At 38.7% G+C, this 21,281-nt stretch overlaps 1 protein-coding gene across 1 annotated transcript in view; it reads right to left on the bottom strand.

Moving 5' to 3' along the window:
- Positions 1-20,831, bottom strand: part of LOC135199237 (SUN domain-containing ossification factor-like) — an 87,834-nt gene extending 67,003 nt beyond the window's left edge. The window contains exons 1-3 of the mRNA XM_064227106.1: positions 20,457-20,831; positions 17,050-17,605; positions 13,974-14,356 (exon numbers count right to left, since the gene is read on the bottom strand). Of these exons, the coding sequence (XP_064083176.1) occupies positions 13,974-14,356; positions 17,050-17,605; positions 20,457-20,635 (1,118 nt within the window). The 5' untranslated portion in view covers positions 20,636-20,831. The remainder of the gene's footprint in view (positions 1-13,973; positions 14,357-17,049; positions 17,606-20,456) is intronic.
- Positions 20,832-21,281: the final 450 nt, after the last annotated feature.

Genomic DNA, 21,281 nt, shown 5'->3' with positions numbered 1-21,281 from the left:
CAGCAGCAGCAGTATTGAATTCTGCTGACGACGAGTCTTGCGTCAGATAAAAGGTGAATCACCCTCTCTCTCTCTCTCTCTCTCTCTCTCTCTCTCTCTCTCTCTCTCTCTGATACCTAGTCCTTATTTCTCTCTCTCTCTCTCTCTCTCTCTCTCTCTCTCTCTCTCTCTCTAGAACGTCAACTTTAAAATGCTGCGTCGAGGCCTAGATCTTTTCTACCTGCTGTTACTACTCTAACACCTGGGGTCTGTAACCTTGGCTGAACCCTAGATGTCAAATGGCCCACTACAAACCGCCCCCCCCCCCCCCCCCCTTCAATAAGTAATACTAAGGTGAAAAAGCGTATACATAATATATCTCATGTTTAAACAAGCCGCGATCCGACCTCCAGCTTACCATCAGTGCGTGCGCTAAACTACGGCCAAATGGCGCCTACAGTAGATTCACATCAACCGTGCATCTGATAACCAGGCCAGTTCCTTACGACGCTCCTGACTGCCTGTTGATAAGCCAATCACTGTGCTGGAAACTCTTCTCAGTCTTTCTCGAGAGTTCACAAAGGCAGGATGCATGTTCCACCTCTCCTGAGGGATACTTTTGAAAGACGTTATCCCTCAGGAGAGATGGAACATATATCTACCCATGTGAACTGTCGGGAGAGACTGAGGAGAGTTTCCAGCCCTGTGATTGGCTTATCAGCAGCCAATCAGGAGCGTCGTAAGGGACTGGCCTAGACATCAAATGCACGCTTGATGTGAATCTACTAAACGTAGTACAAACATTCAAGATTCAATCTTCAATATCCAGTCTAATACAAAGGTGAACTAACAAATAAACAAATAAATAAGCAAATATATAAAATAAAAATAATATTCATCACACTGTGACTTCTTGTATGGGGGGGGGGGGGGGGGAGAAAGAGAAAGCCATAGAGGTATGAAAAAAAGGTGTTTCGCGTCGATGAATTTTAGGATAGGATATTTACGATTTATTTATTAGAATGAAAACGACAAAAATAAATAACGTGAGTGTTAAATAGTACAGATCAATTAATTTCGAATCAAATAAAGCCTGTTTATTGGAATTTTCGTTGGTGAAAACGTCGCTCAATTTAACCGTAGATTTGAGCATGACCCCATCTTCGACTTCTCTTGCGGGCTTACAGGATCTAAGCGTAATGGAGTCATTCCCACGACGTAAAATCTTCCAACTGACGTCTAAGACATACTTGTAGAGGACCTTTAGACATTTTCCTACGTCCACCAGAAGGTAAATCACCCTAGAGAAGATTACTACTGAATATTTTAAATCCCGTTCGATATCCGGTTTACCGGTTCCAGTATATAACCTTGGGTTACTGAATCACCACAGAAAAACATAATAGACTTCCAATTTGTCTGTCAAAGATACACTGCGTAATATGCACAATGCAGCACAATGTCAAAATAGCCATGAGCCTATGTCTTTAAAAAAGGAGAGAGAGAGAGAGAGAGAGAGAGAGAGAGAGAGAGAGAGAGAGAGAGAGAGAGACGTCCTTGACACGTGATGACGTCACTCGCGGGCGTCAATTATACTAGATGCAGTGCAATGCACTTTCCGTCACAATGCAAGCAGCAATGAACTACTGCCTTCAAACAATGCATCCTGCATTCTGCAATTTGCTTGCATTTTTATCTGTTTATTTATTAATGTGTTCATTCGTTTCTCTCTTCTGATCATTGATCTCTCCTTCTCTGTATTTCCGTACTGTTTCTGTCCGTCCTCGGATCTGAAAAACTACAGAGGCTAGAGGGCTGCAAATTCCCTCAGATCTTAAAAACGACTGAGGTTAGAGGGTTGCAAATTGGTATGCTGATCATCCACCCACCAGTCATCAAACAGACCAAATTGCAGCCCTCAGCAGCTTCGATTTTATTTAAGGCTAAATTTAACTATATAATCGTGCGTCTGACAGCTCTATAGGTGCCAATAACATAGGCCACCACCACAGGCCACAGCAAGGCCTTGGCTGAAAGTATCATGGACGGCGACTGAATCAAATGGGAGACGTGGCTGAGAGTTTCATAAAGCATTATACGTTGTACAGAAAACTCGACTTCGTCGAGGAAACTTCAGGGCATTATTTATATATTTTTTTTATCAATTACGTAAGCCAAAGGCCATAATGATTCATCGTAGCCAACCGAATTACGTAAAGATCAAGGTTTTATCGTCTCTCTGGACGTGTTCGAATCGGTACTTCAATAACTGATAAAACTTTTACAAAATCTCTTTTTCATTACAGTACTTTAAAGGACTTACAGTGTTTCAATATCTTCATTATTTACCTGTTAAATATTAATATTGTTTCAATATTAATATAAACATTTCAAATATTAATCGTCTTCGAAGTATTAATATTATTAACACCTTTTAAGTATGAACATTAAAATTTTTTTCAATATTATATCAACATTTTAAGGAATATTATTAACCTTTTAAATATTATTAAATATTAATGTTAACTCTTTAAGTATTAATATTATCCTTTTTATTATTAAATATTAAACTAATGAATATCAACTTGAACCTTTATGATATTAATATTAACTTATGAGTATCAATATTAACCTTATATATTATATATATCAACCCTTTTAATATTAGCATTAACATTTCAAATATTAACATCAACCTTTTGAGTATCAATATTAACCTTCTAAGTATCAATTTCAACCTATTTGATATCAATATTAACCTTTTGAACATTATTAACCTTCCAATTCATATTTATTTTTAAGTATTTACTTTTAAGCATCAACATTTAACCTTTTAAAGTAAACATTATTATCAACCTTTTTATATAGTAAATAGTAACTTTTTAAACATAAATATTAACCTCTCGTTTGACGGAAGCAAGAAAAAACCACACTAGTGTTACGTAACACAAGGCCGAAGATACGAGCTCGTCGCAGTGTGTGACGTAACGTCGGTGGAGAGAGAGAGAGAGTTTGTATTCGGCGAGGTTTAAACTGGTAATCATTAAAACTCTTCAATACAGGTAGCCATTACTGTGTGAGAGAGAGAGAGAGAGAGAGAGAAGAGGGAGATGGAAGAGAGCGAGAAAGAGGAGAGAGAGAGGAGACAGAGAGAGAGAGAGAGAAAGGAGAGAGAGAGAATTTGTATCGGATGGTTTAAACTGGTAAAATCATAAAACTCTTCAATACAGGTAGCCATTTACTGTGTGTGTGTATGTGTGTGTGGAGAGAGAGAGAGAGAGGAGAGAGAGAGAGAGAGAGAGAGAGAGAGAGAGAGAGAGTTTACAATAATAACCATACGGAAGCAATAAGAGTAGTAACTACAATGCTGACATTACCACAAACCAACAGATGAACGAACACATAACATTGACAATAATAAAACAAGAAAAATATGAAACTTTCAGCCACGGCCCGGTGGTGGCCTGGCATATAACACTGCCAGACACACAATGATGGCTAAATTAAACCTTAAATAAAATAAAAACTACTGAGGCTAGAGGGCTGCAATTTGGTATGTTTGATGACTGGAGGGTGTATGACCAACGTACCAATTTTCAGCCCTCTAGCCTCAATAGTTTTTTAATATCTGAGGGCAGGACAGAAAAAAGCGTGAATAAAAAAAATAGGAACCGAAAAAGTGGACAGAAAAAAAGTGTGAACAGAAAAAAAGTTCGGACGGACAGACAAGTCTGGCACAATAGTTTTCTTTGCAGAAATCTGAAAGTCAGTAATAGAAAAAAAAAAAAACAAACAAGAGCTATTGACCACGCCCAACGCTCCGTACGAGAGAGAGAGGGAGGGAGAGAGAGCAAGCACGGAATAGTAGAAGGAGGTGCATGTGTGTTGGGGGGGGGGGGGGGGGGGACGGTTGAGAAACATGAGAGAGAGAGAGAGAGAGAGAGAGAGAGAAGAGAGAAGGGGGGGGGGGGGAGTTGAAGTGGAATCGTCAAGCGTTTCTATTGATCTCTCCTAGAGCCTCCCCTCCCCTTTTTTTTCCCCCACCAAACTCTCTCTCTCTCTCTCTCTCTCTCTCTCTTGTCTCTCTCTCTGACATTCACCTTCTGCTAAATTATACAATCATTAGAGGAGCCACCTTCCTTCCTCCTTGCACGAATCAATAACCTATGGATGCTGCGACACCAGTTCAAAGTAACCATAAATCAATCAGTCGCTATTTCACCTGGAATATGGAGTTTAGGCCAAACGCCAAGCGCTGGGACCTACGAGGTCATTCAGCGCTGGAAAAGACATTGAGAGTACAAGGTTTGGAAGGTGTAACAGGAGGCTAAAACCTTTACGAAGGATGATTATGAAAGGAGGTACAGTAAAAGGAATGAAAGGGGTTGCAGCTAGGGGCCGAAGGGACGCTGCAAAGATCCTTCAGTAATGCCTAGAGTGCACCTCACGGGGTGCACTGAGGTCACTATCAACTTGCCACCTAGCGAACACAAAATGATAAGACAATTATTTGTGTCCAAGCAAATCCTTGTAATTAAATATATATTTTAAAAAACAAAAAATACAAATTTGAGAACGAATATATTTTTCAAAAAATCGAAATTTGAGAACAAATTATATTTCTTTGAGAAAATCGAAGTATGAGAACAAACTTATTTTTAAAAATCGAAATTTGAGAAAAAATATATTTAAAAATATCGAAATTTGAGAAAATATTTATATATTTAAAAAAAATCTAAATTTCAGAAAAAAATATTTTAAAAAACGAAAGTTAAGAAATATATTTAAAAAATGGAAATTTGTGAATAAATATTTCAAAAATGGAAATTTGAAAACAAATACTTTAAAAATATATAGAAATCTGAGAACATATATTTTCTAAAAAAAATCAAAATTTGAGAACAAATATATTTTTTAAAAATCGAAATTTTAGAACAAATGTATTTTAAAAAAATCGAAATTTGAGAACAAAATATTTTTCAAAAAAATCGAAATTTGAGAACAAAATATTTTTTCCCAAAAAATCGAAATTTGAGAACAAAATATTTTTCCAAAAAATCGAAATTTAAGAACAAATATATTTTTAGAAAAGATCGACACTGAAGAACAAATGTATCCAAAAATAAATACACGCAGTTTTGAAGCCAACCCCCCCCTTACCCCTTCCCCGCCCCGCGTTAAGCAGAGGGACAGACCTTTTATCTATCTATTAACTAACTTGCTAATTTATATTTTTTTTTAAATAAGCGATCTCTTTTATCTATTATTTCCTGACTTTCTCATTATCTTCTTTCAGAGAGAGAGAGAGAGAGGAGCAGAGAGAGAGAGAGAGAGACGCCCCTGAGCAAGAGGAATTTAAAATGAGTCATTTAGTATTTCCTACCAATTAGGCTTAAGATACAATTTGTACCTGCATTTTTTATAATATATTCAATTTGATAAATACCACGTTTTTTGACACGAATCCCCCTATTGGCGTTTTGATAGCCAACTTGAGTACAGAAGAAAATTCAGTAATAAGAAGAATACAGAAACTTCTATACAAAATGAAACGCAGCTGGAAGTAGCAATTATTTTTCAAAAAAACGTATGAATGAAGTTTCCAACAAATAATCAATAATAATAATAATAATAATAATAATAATAATAATAATAATAATAATAATAATAATAATACTTTATAAAAGTAGGCTAACTGCAGCGTTCCACTTGTAGAGATTCTTCTCTAATTTGCGAATGCGGCTTTTTCAGTGCTACTTAAACAGGCTAGTAGAGCGCCTATAGAGGTCATGGTAAAATAATCAAAATATCCCTGTATTTTACCATGACCTCTATATGGCCGCTCTTACTAGCCTGTTTAAGTAGCACTGAAAAAGCCGCTATTCGCAAATTAGAGAAGAATCACAAGTGAACGCTTGCTGAAGTAGCCCATTACTTTTAATAAAGTATGCTTGAGAGAGGGTCCTTTCCTAAGTACAAAATAATAATACATAAAAGGATAGGGATGCCAGTGGAAATTGTACCCATAATCGTAGGGACACTAGGAGACGCGATCCCAAGATCCCTGGAAAGGAACCTGGAAAAACTGGATGCCGATGTAGCTCCAGGACTCACGCAGAAGAGTGAGCTCCTGGAAACGGCGCACATTGCCAGAAAAGTGATGGACTCCTAAGGAGGCAGGATGCAACCCGGAACCACCTCACACTATAAATACCACCCAGCCGAATTGGAGGACTGTGATAGCCAAAATAATAATAATATAATAATAATAATAATAATAATAATAATAATAATAATGGTTCTCCGACTTGCTGTTTTTTCAAGCACCAAAGTTCGATACTGATCCGATATCAATGAAATGAATGAGGTACCCCAGGAATTTTCGATCCTGAGAGAGAGAGAGAGAGAGAGAGAGAGAGAGAGAGAGAGAGAGAGAGAGAGAGAGAGAGAGAATTCACGTGTCCCGCGGCATTCTTTTCTTTTTTTTTTTCTTTCATGCAAGGAGGAATCAATATGGGTCCTCCTTGCAGAAGGAGATTCCTGAGGGAGATTCCTTCCCGCTCTGAAGAATTTTTCTCTCGTCAGGAATTCCTGTTGTGCAATGGAATGGAAGATCAAATCCAGGCCAAGGACCAAGCGCTGGGACCTACGACGATGAGGTCTTTCAGCGCTGAAAGAGAACATTGACAGTAAAAAGGCCTGAAAGGTGTAACAGGAGGAAAACCTCAAAGCAGTTGCACTATGAAACACCTGTTCAGAGAGGGCTGACGAAAGTTGGAAGACAGAGACTATGATCGGAGGTACGGTAAAAGGAACGAAAGGGGTTGCAGCTAGGAGCCGTAGGGACGCCGCAAAAGACTTGAATAATGCCTACAGGGGTACTACATGGATTTACTGATCACAACTTTCAATAATAAATCATACAGCAACTTATTAAAACATCCAAAAAGAGAAAATAATAAGCTACCACCCTCTAAAGGTAAGTTGTCTACGGGCTGCTCCATGAGCAAGAGCCCGTGCTGGCATAAGGCCAGCTTAATCTACAACAACAGGTAAGAGTACAATGAAAGTGCATTATTAACCAGGTGTGTATCCCCCTAATCCGAGGTACTCTAAGTACTTAAACATGGCGGAAGTTATTGTTTTAGAGTGAAGCTGGCCTTACGCCAGCACGGGCTCTTGCTCACAGTGTAACCCGTAGTAGCTTTAGAAGCTCCTTTGGATGCCGTGTTTAGTACTATAATAAATTCACATCAACCGTGCATCTGATGTCTATACCAGTCTCTTACGACGCTTCTGATTGGCTGTTGATCAGCCAGTCACAGGGCTAGAAACTCGCACTCTCGAGAGTTCACATAGGTAGGATGTACGTTCCACCTCTCCTGAGGGACACGTCCTTCAAAAGTATCCCTCAGGAGAGATGGAACATACATCCTGCCTGTGTGAACTCTCTCGAGAGGCTGAGAGTTTCCAGCCCTGTGATTGGCTTATCAACAGCCAATCAGGAGCGTCGTAGGGGACTGGCCTAGACATCAGAGGCACGGTTGATGTGAATCTACAATAGTCCCTTGGGGGATCAAAGTATTATATACACCCATGTCTATCCTGCGTGGTAGACAAATCGTATAAATAAACGATATCTACTTTACTTAGCAGGAGTTTACCCTGGACTATCACAAAGGTGGATACTTACGGAGTTAATACCGGGCTAGTCAGCTCTACAAGTCTGGCCTCAGATCGATCGCAAACAGTTCAAGGTCGTCAACAACTGCTGAGTCAACACTCACTCAAGAGGTGTCCCATCAACAACATGTTCTCGCAACCTTGGCACCAAGTGAACAATCTTGGGGGCGAAATTGATCACTGGAGCGTTTCGTCACCTTCCAGTGGCACGAACTGGCGACGACTTTGGCACCGGGTGGCCAAAATTGGTTGTCAAATTGATAACTGGCGTCTTTCGTCAGCTTCTTGTGGCACGAGCTGACACCGATTATAGCAGAACGTGTTGCTTGTTATTATTGTTATTATTATTATTATTATTATTATTGAGAAGATGACTTAAAATCCAAGCTCCCAAAGAATATTAATGTGTTCATCTGAAGGTAATGGGAAATACAGAAAGAAGAACTCGGCTATTAAAAAAAGGTAAATCAAACGAACCAATTAAAAAATAAACAGATAACGTTTTTGATAAATTATTAAAATATCATACGAATTGTCTTATGGTAGTAATGCATTGCATTCTCGCTAGAACTTTTGAAATTACAACTGGAACTTTTAGATTCCAACTGGAACTTTTGATATTCCAACTGGAACTTTTGAGATTCCAACTGGAACTTTGGAGATTCCAACTGGAAGAACTTTCGACGAGGATTCCAACTGGAACTTGGAGATTCCAACTGGAACTTTGCGATTGATTCCAACTGGAACTTTCGAAGTTTTGATCCAACACGGAAAATAACGGATTTCGATTCCAACTGGAACTTTTGAGATTCCAACTGGAACTTTCGAGATCCCAACTGGAACTTTCGAGATTCCAACTGGAACTTTTGAGATTCCAACTGGAACTTTTGATATTCCAACTGGAACTTTTGATCCAACTGGAACTTTGAGATTCCAACTGGAACTTTTGAGATTCCAACTGGAACTTTCGAGATTCCAACTGGAACTTTCGAGATTCCAACTGGAACTTTTGAGATTCCAAGATTCCAACTGGACATAATTGGGTAGACCTATATATATATATATATATATATATATATATATATATATATAATATAATATATTTATATATACCCTGAAAAAAAATTAAAATAAAAAAAATTACCTGGACATAATTGGGTAGCCCTACATATATATACCCAGAAAAAAAAATTCCATACAATAAACATACAAAGAACGCCTCTATTTATTCTAGTTTTACAAAATATAAATATTTTTAATAGAAGGCTCCTTTTTTTAGATCAACAAGTAGGTCTACGGAACATCAGCAGAAGCCTTATATACATTCCCAGTGGTAGTCCACTTAGAAGTGTGCGCAGCACGTGTCGGCAGGAGAGAGAGAGAGAGAGAGAGAGAGAGAGATTCCTTATCAAGCAAGCACGAAAACCGTCCAATATTCGACCACGCATGCGTGATCCGTGACAGGTGCAATAAATCAAAGGCATCGATACCAAAATCTTCCAGATGACTGGCAACAGGGTGACCAAACTCATACATTCAGCTATGTATGTATATTCTATGTATATGCATTTACATATGCATAATAAAAAAAATAAACTGGAGGGAGATCCGATTGGAAAACACATTTGTTACCGAGGTTAAAACCATTACAAAATAAACAAAATATTAAATTATAATGACTGTATTTCACTAAAATATAAATAAAATTAAATCAAAGGATGTTAACATATTACATCAAAATACTTTATTTCATTAAAACCTTAAAAAATAATAGAAAATGAAAAAATAAAAGGGAAAACTATACGCCCGATGAATACATCTGATCAGAATCATCTATTACAGTACGCCTTGTAACTGGAGCACAAAATCTAGGCCAAAAGCCTAAGCACTGGGACCTTTGAGGTCATTCAGCGCTGAAAGCGAAATTCTTGACCATAAAGAAGGTTTGAAAGGTGTCACGGGAGGAAGAAAGAGAATATGAACGGAGGTACAGTCAAAAGAATGAGAGAGGCCGTTTCCAAGAACCTTGAAGGTAATGCCTACAGCTGACTGCGTGAGGTGCACTGACTACACTAGCCCCATAAGGGTATTATCAATAGTAATATATATGACGGATATATCTAACTAAATGATCTGACAGATACGGGAAAGTTCCTTGAAGTAGTTATAATAAATATATATATATATATATATATATATATATATATATATATTATATATCGTGGTTGAGGGTGACGTAATCGCTCAGTCCCTTACAAAAAAAAATAAAAATAAAAAGCCCGATGTTGTTGTTCTGTCAAGTATTATGGAAATCATGGGAGCTTCTTAGTAAACAAGCCAAGACCACCTCGGTGTTATATATATATATATATATATATCTATATATATAGATATATATATATATATATATATATATATATACTATACTATATATGATATATAATTTTTATATATGAATAATAATAATAATAATACACATCTCTATATTCAAGGAAATTATCTACCGTGTCCGAAGTTAATTACAGGTTCGACCATTCAAGGAGAGAGAGAGAGAGAGAGAGAGAGAGAGAGAGAGGAGAGAGAGAGAGAGAGAGTAGAGAGAGATTAGAGAGAGAGAGAGAGAAGAACGTCTTGTGTACCGCACAAGTTTCAGTCGCCGACGGGGGGGGGGGGGGGGTGGGGGGGGGGGGGGGGGGGGAGGGGGGGGGGGGGGGGGGGGGGGCCACGGTATTCGCAAAGAACTATAAATATATAACTCAACAGCTGCTGCTGAAGGCTCCTAAGGCCTCCTGAGTGATCTGAATACGAAATTATAATTTTTGGCGAACAGAAAGGACACGTAGGGAGGGCTGCCAAGACCGACGCCCCCAAAATGGCGCATAAAAGGTCACCACAGAGAGAGAGAGAGAGAGAGAGAGAGAGAGAGAAGAAGAGAGAGAATTCAGACAAGCATGCATGGCAGTCTGTAAAGAAAAAAAACTAATATCCTTTGAAACACACTTAACAGAGAGAGAGAGAGAGAGAGAGAGAGAGAGAGAGAGAGAGAGAGAGAGAGAGAGAGAGAGAGAGAGAGAGAGAGTTTAAAAAAATATTTGAACTAATTTATTCAACTTTGACAAAATATTTTATTGCCCATTTTATTTACCTAATCAAAACCAAGAGAGAGAGAGAGAGATTGAGAGAAGAGAGACGACGAGAGAGAGAGAGAGAGAGAGAGAGAGAGAGAGAGAGAGAGAGAATTCTTATTTTGGATGTCAAGGCGAACTCACACTGGCGCCGGCAAACGAGTTGCATTGTAACCATACACTGTGACTAATGGTGTGAAAAAAATAAAAATAAAACGAACTCGACTTTCACCATGTTCTGCAATTTTTTTTTTTCCTCTCTCTGGTTGGATAATCACCAACCAAGGCAGTTTTGCCTGTTCAGGTGGCGTCTCGTGTGGAGTTTGGCTGATGGTGCCGGTAAATTAGCTTTATATATGATTTATTACTATTATTATTATTATCATTATTATTATTATATAGTATTGCTTAATTATCATTTATCATTACTGTATAGTTTTGTTTAAATGCGTTTCTGGGTCATATCATCTTCAAGTTTATGATATTCTTGCTTTGCAATGAATCTCTCTCTCTCTCTCTCGGATGGACTAATAAGTCTTTGAGACATCCTAATCTTTGTAACTCCTACCTCCTCTCTCTCTCTCTCTCTCTCTCTCTCTCTCTCTCTCTCTCTCTCTCTCTCTCTCTCTCCGTAGTGTTGAAAGATCAAACTGAAATGAAATACTATGCAATGAATCGCTCTCTCTCTCTCACACGTAAAATTCATCATCTCTTTAAAGAACAGGTTCTGTAACTCCGTCACTAAAAACCAAAAAGGCGAAACACTATATCCTTGATACATCACTGTAGGCTACTTCAACACTATACAGCTTCCTAACATAAAATCACTCCAACATCACTATACTGTCCTCAGTAACATCATAGTTAATGAGAATTAAAAAAAATACATAAAAACATCTGCGTAGCAATGAGCAACCATGAAAAAAACAGAAAAGATGTTTATAGGCCTACGTCGATATCCTCACAAACAAGCATTACAAGGAGTTACAAGGATTGGGATGTCTCAAAGACTTGTTAGTCCATCCTAAGAGGAGACATCGTTTGCTCACTTATCTGTAGAAGCAGGTTTTCTTTTAAACTCTTCCACACTGTTGCTGTTTACGACTTCTTTCTGGTGGCAGTTTATTCCACGTGTCACATATCTCGTATGTGAAGAAGTTCCCACAATGGGATGAGTCGTATCTCTTCAGTTCTAGTTTCCATCCATTATTTCTCGTCTGGTCTTCGTTTAATGTAAATAGGTTACTATCTACTTTTGTTATGCCTTTCAGTATTTCAAAAAAATTAAATGTCTCTATTAGCTGTCCTCGCAATCGTCGTGTTTCGAAGCCATACATGTTCAGGCCCTCTAGTCGTCTTCGGTAACCTATTTTCCACGTAGAGTTCAAAGAAAGAAAGAAAGAGAGAGAGAGAGAGAGAGAGAGGAGAGAGAGAGAGAGAGAGAGAGAGAGAGAGAGAGAGAAGATGATATCAAAGCCCTTCATCAACTTAATAACTAAATGACGTAAGTACTTAAAAAACGAAAGTCATTAGGCGCCACCAAAGTTAAGGCCAGTGACGCTCGTACTAAGTACTCGTACTACGGTAGACGCACGAGTTCGCTCAGCTATGGAAATTCACTCTACAAGAAAAAAAATCACGTGACTGACACGGTTCTAACGCATTGTTCTTAACTCCTTTTTTTATTATTAGTTTTCTTTAAATCCGGGAAGGAATTCTAATATAGATGCAAAGGGGGGTGGGGGGACCAACTCTTAGAAGTGCCGTGGTAATAAAAAAAAAAAAAAAAAAAGTTAAGAACCACTGGTTTCAAACGGAATATCTTAACGAACCTTTAACCATCTACCTTCAGCTTCGACAGTTTCCTGATTGTCCTGATTGTCTCATAACCTTAGTGTGACTACCGAATTATTGAGCGGACTGACACAATGGCGTCACCACCAGAATGAGTCTATATAAAATGCGAAAAGCGGGAATATTCACTACGCGTACGATGTTGACTTAGGCCTATGTCAGTCCCTCCTGGTTTCCACGTTCCTATAAAAAAAATTGGCAGAGAGAGAGAGAGAGAGAGAGAGAGAGAGAGAGAGAGAGAGAGAGAGAGAGAGAGAGAGAGAGAGTCCGCCTAAGAATGAACGGGTCAAGATAAAAATTTTGGAAAATATAGATATATTTTACTACCTAGTTGAAGCAGCTGACTTTGGTATCGATATCTACCGCGAAAAAAATAAAACAACCAATTAACACCTTCCTCAAACCCTCCAACCCCGCCACCCAGCCACCATCAACACTTGTAAACAGGGTCCTTACTGTAATTTAAAGACCGCACGGAAAAAAATAATACTAAAACCGGTCTGCAATCGATGACGTAACTAGGCGTATGCAACAAGCAAAGCGTGAAAACCCTTGGGTGTCAATGGCGCAAGCGCGCGTGCGCGCGTGTGTGTGTACGCCATTCCAATTCTTTTAAAAGTTTCCTGTACGAGATAAACAAAACTCCATTCTAAATACAAAATCTGCTAGTGCATCCGCGCACACAAACATAACAGTATACGTACATTCTGCTTCCGTACATACACACATACATATGGAAAAAGTCTCATTTGCATACCACTCAAATGATTATTTTTTTCTTAATACAAGAATGTAGATCATAACACAACGGTCAGTCTAATACAAATTGCAACTTTAAGTGTTTTACCCAACTCGTAGCACTACTTTCATAACCAACTGGCATAGGCCTAGCTGTCATAATTCTATACCATTTTCATCTGTTACCAAACTACACCAACGTGATTACTATATAGTTATAGTTACCCTATTAATTAGCACTAGTTACACTTTTTGCAGAGTAGGAACCTTCAGTTTTTCTTAAAATCCTGAACCCAAATCCAGATTCTGACTTAACACCAAAACATAAATGATGTTGGTATAAACAATCGTTGAAAATGAGAATAAATGTTCTTCGACAGCCAACAAGGATTGGTTAAACGTCATAACTACAAAACCAAATATAAGAAAAAAAAAAAAAACATTTTGCTTGGATACTATAAACGCTTTACGCACCGGATCCACGAAATTTACAAAAAAACGCTAAAAAAAATGACGTAATATGCAAATACTAAATCCAGTATGAAAATTAATAACCACAAATAAAAAAACAAAACAACTGTTTCATGTACTCACCCTCCGTGACTTGCATCTTCATCAGAGGCCCTCCCTTCACCAAGTTCTTCGCCTACGCCTCCTTCAGGTTGATTCCCAGAAGCCTCTGAAACAGCTTCCTCAGAGGGTTCAAACTCATTCTTGCGTTCGTCCCCTTCACTCTCGCTTGCGAGTGAATTTTCCCTCTCAGACGAGGAATCATTAAGAGGAGGACTTGGAGGGGCACTCTCCTCTTCATCCTCCTCCAAGTCCCTAGTACTATCGTCTTTCCCTTCAATTCTCAAGTCTTTCCTCTCCTCCAATAGGTCCGTTTTCACATATTCGTCCGATCTCTCGGGCAAGTCGTCAGAGGGACTGCTGCTCTTGTCCTTAGCATCCTTTGCCACAACAGAAGAGGTATCAGGCTGTCACAAGGAACACACGAAAAATATTATTAAATTACTGAAGTTTATACAGATATGATTAAATGTGAAAGAAAATCAGTACTATTACTATTATTACTATGTCAGGGAGAAATTTCTTTGATATTGCTTGTGAAATGAGGCATACGTAATTACTATGACAAGTTCACAGGAAGGTGAACATATCATCCTCACTTACAATAATGTTTAAATGTAACTGTAAAAGATATTGTTTAAATATTTCTGTATAAGTAAGTCAAACCTTGAGCAAGAATTACATTCTATCTATCCTCATGAGAGAGAGAGAGAGAGAGAGAGAGAGAGAGAGAGAGAGAGAGAGAGAGAGAGAGAGAGAGAGAGAGAGAGAGAGAGAGAGACTTTGAAACCCTTCGATTTTACCATTATGGCATGGACAAGAATCCCCTTAACTTGACCTTATCTGAATTATCCTGGTTTAGAATCATGCTATGTTCTGATCAAAAGCAGTTTTGGTGCAAAATAAGAGCTTAAATATTAAACAAGAGAAATGAGAATTTCCCAACGTTGACCCATATAGGCATAACTCCCATCCTGGGACATGATATTCTCCAGCCCTAAGTAACCTTTGTGTCAAATATGACCCTTCATGCATAGTATCCCTTACAGTTATGTGACTGAAAAAGCTGATTCCTAACCTAGTAACAGTATTTCAATTTGGTAGGTTTGACGAGCAGTCACTCTAATTTGCTATGCGAACTTCACCCTGGGTTCAGGATTATGACAGAACTTGTGTGTGGAATATGAGTAGGCATAATTCTTTATTATAAAACTTTGGCAAGTTTAAATACTATGACCTATCATGGTGACTTTCATCTTGTATGAATATCTGGCTTAACGTAGTTACAGTTAAGATGAATTACTCTTTTTCCTCTGCCTGTGACCTTGACCTTGGGTCGGGGTCATAACATCACCTGACCCAGGGCAAGTATTGTCCAAAAGAACTGTATCATAAGTTGTGCCCAGACATGAATTTCCTTCTACTGAACTCTTCTCTGTCACCTTGATCCGGTCCAAATGAACTTGAATCAAGGTCATGACATATCATTTCTAAACAAACTTTGTGTCAAGTATGACCTTCTGTTTACCCCTTACAGGGTTGCAGGCACACACTAGAACGATTTCCATACACAAGAAAACATATATGTACGTACATACTGTCTACAGGGTATTGTGAGTACATACATAACGTTAAAAGACTTTTTGATAAGTCATGTTACAAGTTCCCAAATACAGTAACTGAAACTCTATAACAGTAACAAACGTTTGTGATATACGTACGTACTTCACAAATTATCTAGATCTCCTTAAGCACCAAAGTTATTTACGAATTTTTTGGCCACAATGCTCAACATCCTGCTAGTTTTCATGGTGATAAATAAGTGCAATTTTCATTTGCTTTTATGAAATCCTACCTACTTCATTTCTCTTTATACCAGGTGTTATTTTCAGATAAATTCTTTCCACTGACATTCAACTGTTACTTTTATATCAACAAAGTCTATCTCAATCCATGTATTAGTATAGCCATTTGACCATAAGATTAAATTAGTCACATCCTAAATGATGTTTCTAGAGGACAGAGTCAAATTCCATGTCATATCCTACATCTACCCCAGTTAAATATTTATCTAGAATGCTATAATGGAACTTACTGGTATGCATTCCCTAACTCAACCTTTGAGCTCCCTTGTATCTTTTCAGGGCATTTTCTTAAAGTTCTTTATGGTTTTTTACTTTCTCATTTATTCTACTTCTCTATTCTCATTTTTCTTTCTTAAATCAACTCTTGCTGCAGCTTCGTAGCTGCAAAACATCAATCAACCAATTTTCTTTTTTATAGACCTTCCGATCTCATCTCTTCATTCCTATCACAGACAGACATATTTGTAATCTGATCAGTTTATTTCATTTACTTCTGTTCCCTTCAAGTCTGAATGTCTACATACATTATGGCCTGACACAAGACGGTCTTAGCCAGCCATGCCTACTACAATGTTTCTATTTTTTTTATTTTATTTCCCTGATGAAAACTGGAGCAATTAAATTTGTTCTTTTTCAAGACTTACACATGATGATATGACAAGAGGACTTATGCTGTAATAAAATGGTCCACTGGCAAAGGTAACATATACAGTAAACACTTTCTCAGTACCACACCTGCATATTGAGCATTTATACACTTGTGTACTGCAAACACATGATGCCTTTATCATCACAATTATCAAGTAACATCACCAGATGACCTTAAGTGAAAAAATTGATGATAGCATAGCCTCAATCGTTGAGACAAGTTAGTATGGGGTGGGGGGGGGGGGATATACGGGGAAGAGGGGAGATGGGGGGGAGAGGGGAGGGGAGGGATGAGGGGGATCATCGCGGAGAGGGGAGAGGGGGGGAGAGGGGGGGGGGGGGAGGGGGGGGGGGGGAGGGGGGGGGGGAGGGGGAAGGGGGGGGGGGAAGGGGGGAGAGAAGGGGGGCGAGGAGGGGGGGGGGGGGGGGGGGGGGGGGAGGGGGGAGGGGGGAGGGGAGGGGGGGGGGGGAGGAGGGAGGAAGAGAGAAGAGCGAGATGAGAGAGCTCTGTGCTTATACAGTACACTTGTTAGAATGAACCTATCCTAATAAGCTTTTGAAAAACTTCATCAGACATATAATCTTACCTGACTTCCATCTTTCTCGAAAGGAAACTCTGTCTTTTGTAGCTCAACTTCATTATCTGCCTCGTGGTTCTTGTCAACTATTAACCTGTCTACCTCAGTATCATCATCTGGTACAACAGTAGTTCCAGATTCTGGATCACTCTTACCATCTTCTGTATATTCTGAGTCTTTCACAGCCACTTCCAATGCGGATGTATCTAACAACTCTGGCTCCTTTTCAAAGTTAGCCCTTTTACTTAATGGAGCTGTGTCTATTCCTGACGACTCTCCAGTCACCTTCGTTTCTGGTAAATGAAGTATTTTTGTGTTAAATTCGTTCTTTATTTTTTCAAGAAGTTTCCGAGTTTTTCTAGCACTTCTGCGAGACACCGAAGAAGTTCCGTCTAAAGTGATGTCAATACCCAAGATCCTTTTTGCATTATCAACCGCACTGGAAACCTCATTACTATACAAATCATAACTTTGAGGAACTTTGTGAGATTTTTCATCTTTGTGACTAACATCACCATGATTTTGCCCAGATCTGCTGGGGCCCAGTTCTTCACCGTACACTGAACTGAAAAGAAATTAAAGAATTATCATCATCTTGCACAATAATTCTTAAGAAGCAGAATAAGAGGGATCATATTTCTCCTCTGAAATTATGTTCCTTAATTTTATAAAGGTTTACTATATTATGTATTGAATTTTACTCTGCTGACGATATGTGACATAGATTAACCAGTCTTATCTATGTCGACAATGACCTGTCTTAGACATATAAAGTGTGCTCTACGTATGGTTTCAAAATACAGTACCAGTAGAGAATATTCTAATACTGTAGTATTCTACATCAATAACAATAAGTAAAATACTGTAAAGTCAACTGTATTTGAATGCTTCCATAATTTGGAATAATTAAAAATAGCTTGCTACACCATACAAATGGTAAAAGATGATGCATCAAAGACAAAGACTTTTGAGTCATTTGACACTCAATTTATTTTTCCTCCTAACACCTAATTCGCCAATAAAACCTTTCACAACCCAGAAGTAGGGCTTTTTTCAATTATATAAGTCCTACATACAAACCACTGAAATAATAAACCATCCCCACTGGAGTTAGGTGAAATAGAATTATTCTGGGGGAAGAAATAACTGTATAATTATCTAATTATGTACTGGCCTTGTAATACTTTTTATGATGTGCATACATTAAGGAAAATGCCCAAAGACTACACTAACAACCTAGCAAACATCAGGTGCAAATGTTAAAGTAGTTCTGCTTTTCTATCAATATTATAGTACAGTACTAACTATTAGTATTATAATTATCATTTGGGTTTTGAGACCAAAATATTAAATACTTTTCTATTCTTTTACGTAGTGCAGCAGTTCCTGACTTGGTGTTACACCTCCTGATCATTCCTTCCACTATCTTTAACATACAACACTGTAAATTAAATATTATGGTCGCAACCTAACCTTACCTAGAGTGCGAGGGTCTTGCATGGGGGTGGGGGAGACTTTGGCTTTCTAGACTCCGCCACTAACATAACCTACGTTACCAGGTCCTTACTTACCTAGCGCATGATATCACTTTAAAAACTTTCAATACACCTTATCTTAAATCAAAATTAGAAACTTCAGAACAAGAGCAAACAAACACTCCAATATTGACTGGTATTAGGCCAAAGTAAAATATGAAAAACTAAAGATTTTCTAGCTCTCTGAGTGTTATGATAGTGTGGATCTGACAATTTATGTGGAGTATGTAGTAAGATTCTATCAATGTCTCTGCAAAATTGTGTATAATACACAATTAAATGTCCAGGTCCAGTCGAGAACAACAGCCACCGATACTGATTCCGCCTACAAGAACAAACTGATCCTTTCCTATGATGCCATGTCCTGACCTAACCAGACCTTACCTTCCTAACCTAACTTAGGGTGCCATGCCATGACTTGACTGGAGGTGAAGCTTGGCCCCCCCCTCCTCCTGTATCCCCCAAGTAACACTAGACATCACAAACACAGACTAAGCTTCCTTTCATAGGCAGGGTTACTCTGCTCCCGTCTTTCTGCAAATTACCCTTCAGGTTCAATAAAACTATAATTTTAGGCTAGCCTAAATTTTCAAAAGTTTAAACGTAGCCTACTCAGGAAATCTTAAAATTGCCTGAAATAAAATATTACACTACTTAACAAACATATCTTTTTAAGGTTTTCTTTTTAACTAAGTCTTATTACAGATTTCAAGTACCTAATAGTAATTGGACAAACACAGCAAGTGTACCCTAGCCAGGCTTCAGCTTGCCAGCCTAAGCCACAGAAATCTTGCAAAATGACTAGCCTTTACAACCTTTAGTTTGATTATCCACTTAAGGCTACCCCATTGATATTTACCAAAATGATAATTTATCTCGGTCAAGCCATTCAAATTAAACTGAACAAGGTCATGGGTTAGGTTAGTTGGGTCACAAACTAGGTTAGTCAAGCTAGCCACAAGTAAACATTGTTATTAGCGGCAGATACAGAGTAGGGAGACAGGGATTCTGTACGCATAGTGAACTTTTCAGTAGTGGGCATTTGAGCCTAGCCAGACTTGATTCCTGGTTCCTAAGCGCTCACTCCATAAACACATTGCAGGCACACTACACTGTTAATGTTAGGTTCAGCGCAAATTAACTATAAAGTTATACTTATTATATTTTTTCATTTATACAGTTAATAAACTATTTACCCTGACTCTGAATTCCCTAGTTATTTACAATTTTAAATGTTTTAACTTTACTATTCAATAGCACATCGGGTAAATGACCAAGCAGCAACGTAGCAGCCACCAATCCCGGAATGCGGCCACCTTCCCAAAAAAGTACTTGAATTCGCTGCTATGAGCATCAGTCAAAAGTTGTGGCCCATCCTGGCAGCCCACTGAGACCTCTACCTTCCTCTCCAAGGAAGTGTTTTCTCCTAAATTACGAAATAGCAACATAATTCAAGCGTTTTTTTCAGAAAACGGCCGCGTTCCGAGAGAGGTGGCCGCTATGTCGCCGTTCAGTCATTTACCCTCGTAACATTTAGCTCTTTAAACCTATAAGGACGGGCTCTGCATCCCCCGTATTTCATGACCCCCTTTATATTATGATTGATATAAGAGATTCAGCCATAACCATCCATCCAGGTTAGGCCATTCAATTTCAGCTAGTAAATGAGGTCAAATGCTAGTTGGGTCACTAAGTAGGTTAGGTTAGTCGACTTGGCCACACGTAAACGTCAAGTTAAGATGTTAGATAAAGGAGATATAATAATGATCTATCAATGTCAGGTCATTCGTCTTATACTAAACCAGATCAAAGGTCATCTGGGTCACTAACCCAGTAAAGTAATGTTAGCTTTTAAGGTTAGAGTCGTTCTGGTATACCTACCAACATAAATATAATAGAATAGAGCTCATTAAAATCAATCTGCGCAAAGTTACGACGCCCCCCCGGGTGACGGGTCGTAACCCCGCCGCCCAAAACGACGGTAAAATACGACGCCCGTCGCAGCGACATTCCAGAGGGGCCGCCTCCTCCTCTTCAGTAACTCTCCTTCGGAGGGACATCTCCCGGCCACGGAAAAACCACTTCACGCCTACAGACGCGGCGACAGACGCCTTTTGGTGCGTTTTAAGAGCGTAGTGGGTAATACCACGGCCTCTGATCTCATTTCACGGTTTAAAATGAACGAACGGCCGTGAAATTTTAGCCTTTTACACTCGGGACCTTCACAACACTGACGTGGACTTTGTTTTGGTCAGCGTTGCTAACGCTGAGTCGAGCGAAAGGCGCTGAGTTGGCTGAGGTGCTAAGTGTTCACTTTCGTAAGCCTACGGATTATTCATATCAAAATTCCGGTGTAAATTGAATTATTATTATTATTTATTATTATTAATGCATTATTATTATTATTATCATTCAGGAGATGAACCCTATTCACGCGGGACAAGACCACCACCACAAGTGTCACTCTGAAAGGGCGCTGAGTTGGCTAAGGTGCTAAGTATAAACTTTCGTAAGCCAACAGATTATTCATATCAAAATTCCAAAATTCCGGTGTAAATTCAATTATTATTATTATTATTATTAATACATTATATTACTATTTTCCAGAATATGAACCCTATTCACGCCGGACAAGCCCACCACCCCAGGTGTCACTCTGAAAGGGCGCTGAATTGGCTAAGGTGCACCGTGCAAAGTATTCGCTTT

Source organism: Macrobrachium nipponense, chromosome 25 (genome assembly GCF_015104395.2).
Source record: "Macrobrachium nipponense isolate FS-2020 chromosome 25, ASM1510439v2, whole genome shotgun sequence".
NCBI lineage: Eukaryota > Metazoa > Arthropoda > Malacostraca > Decapoda > Palaemonidae > Macrobrachium > Macrobrachium nipponense.
Note: the sequence above shows the minus strand (reverse complement) of the source record. Positions and strands in the feature narration are given on the sequence as shown.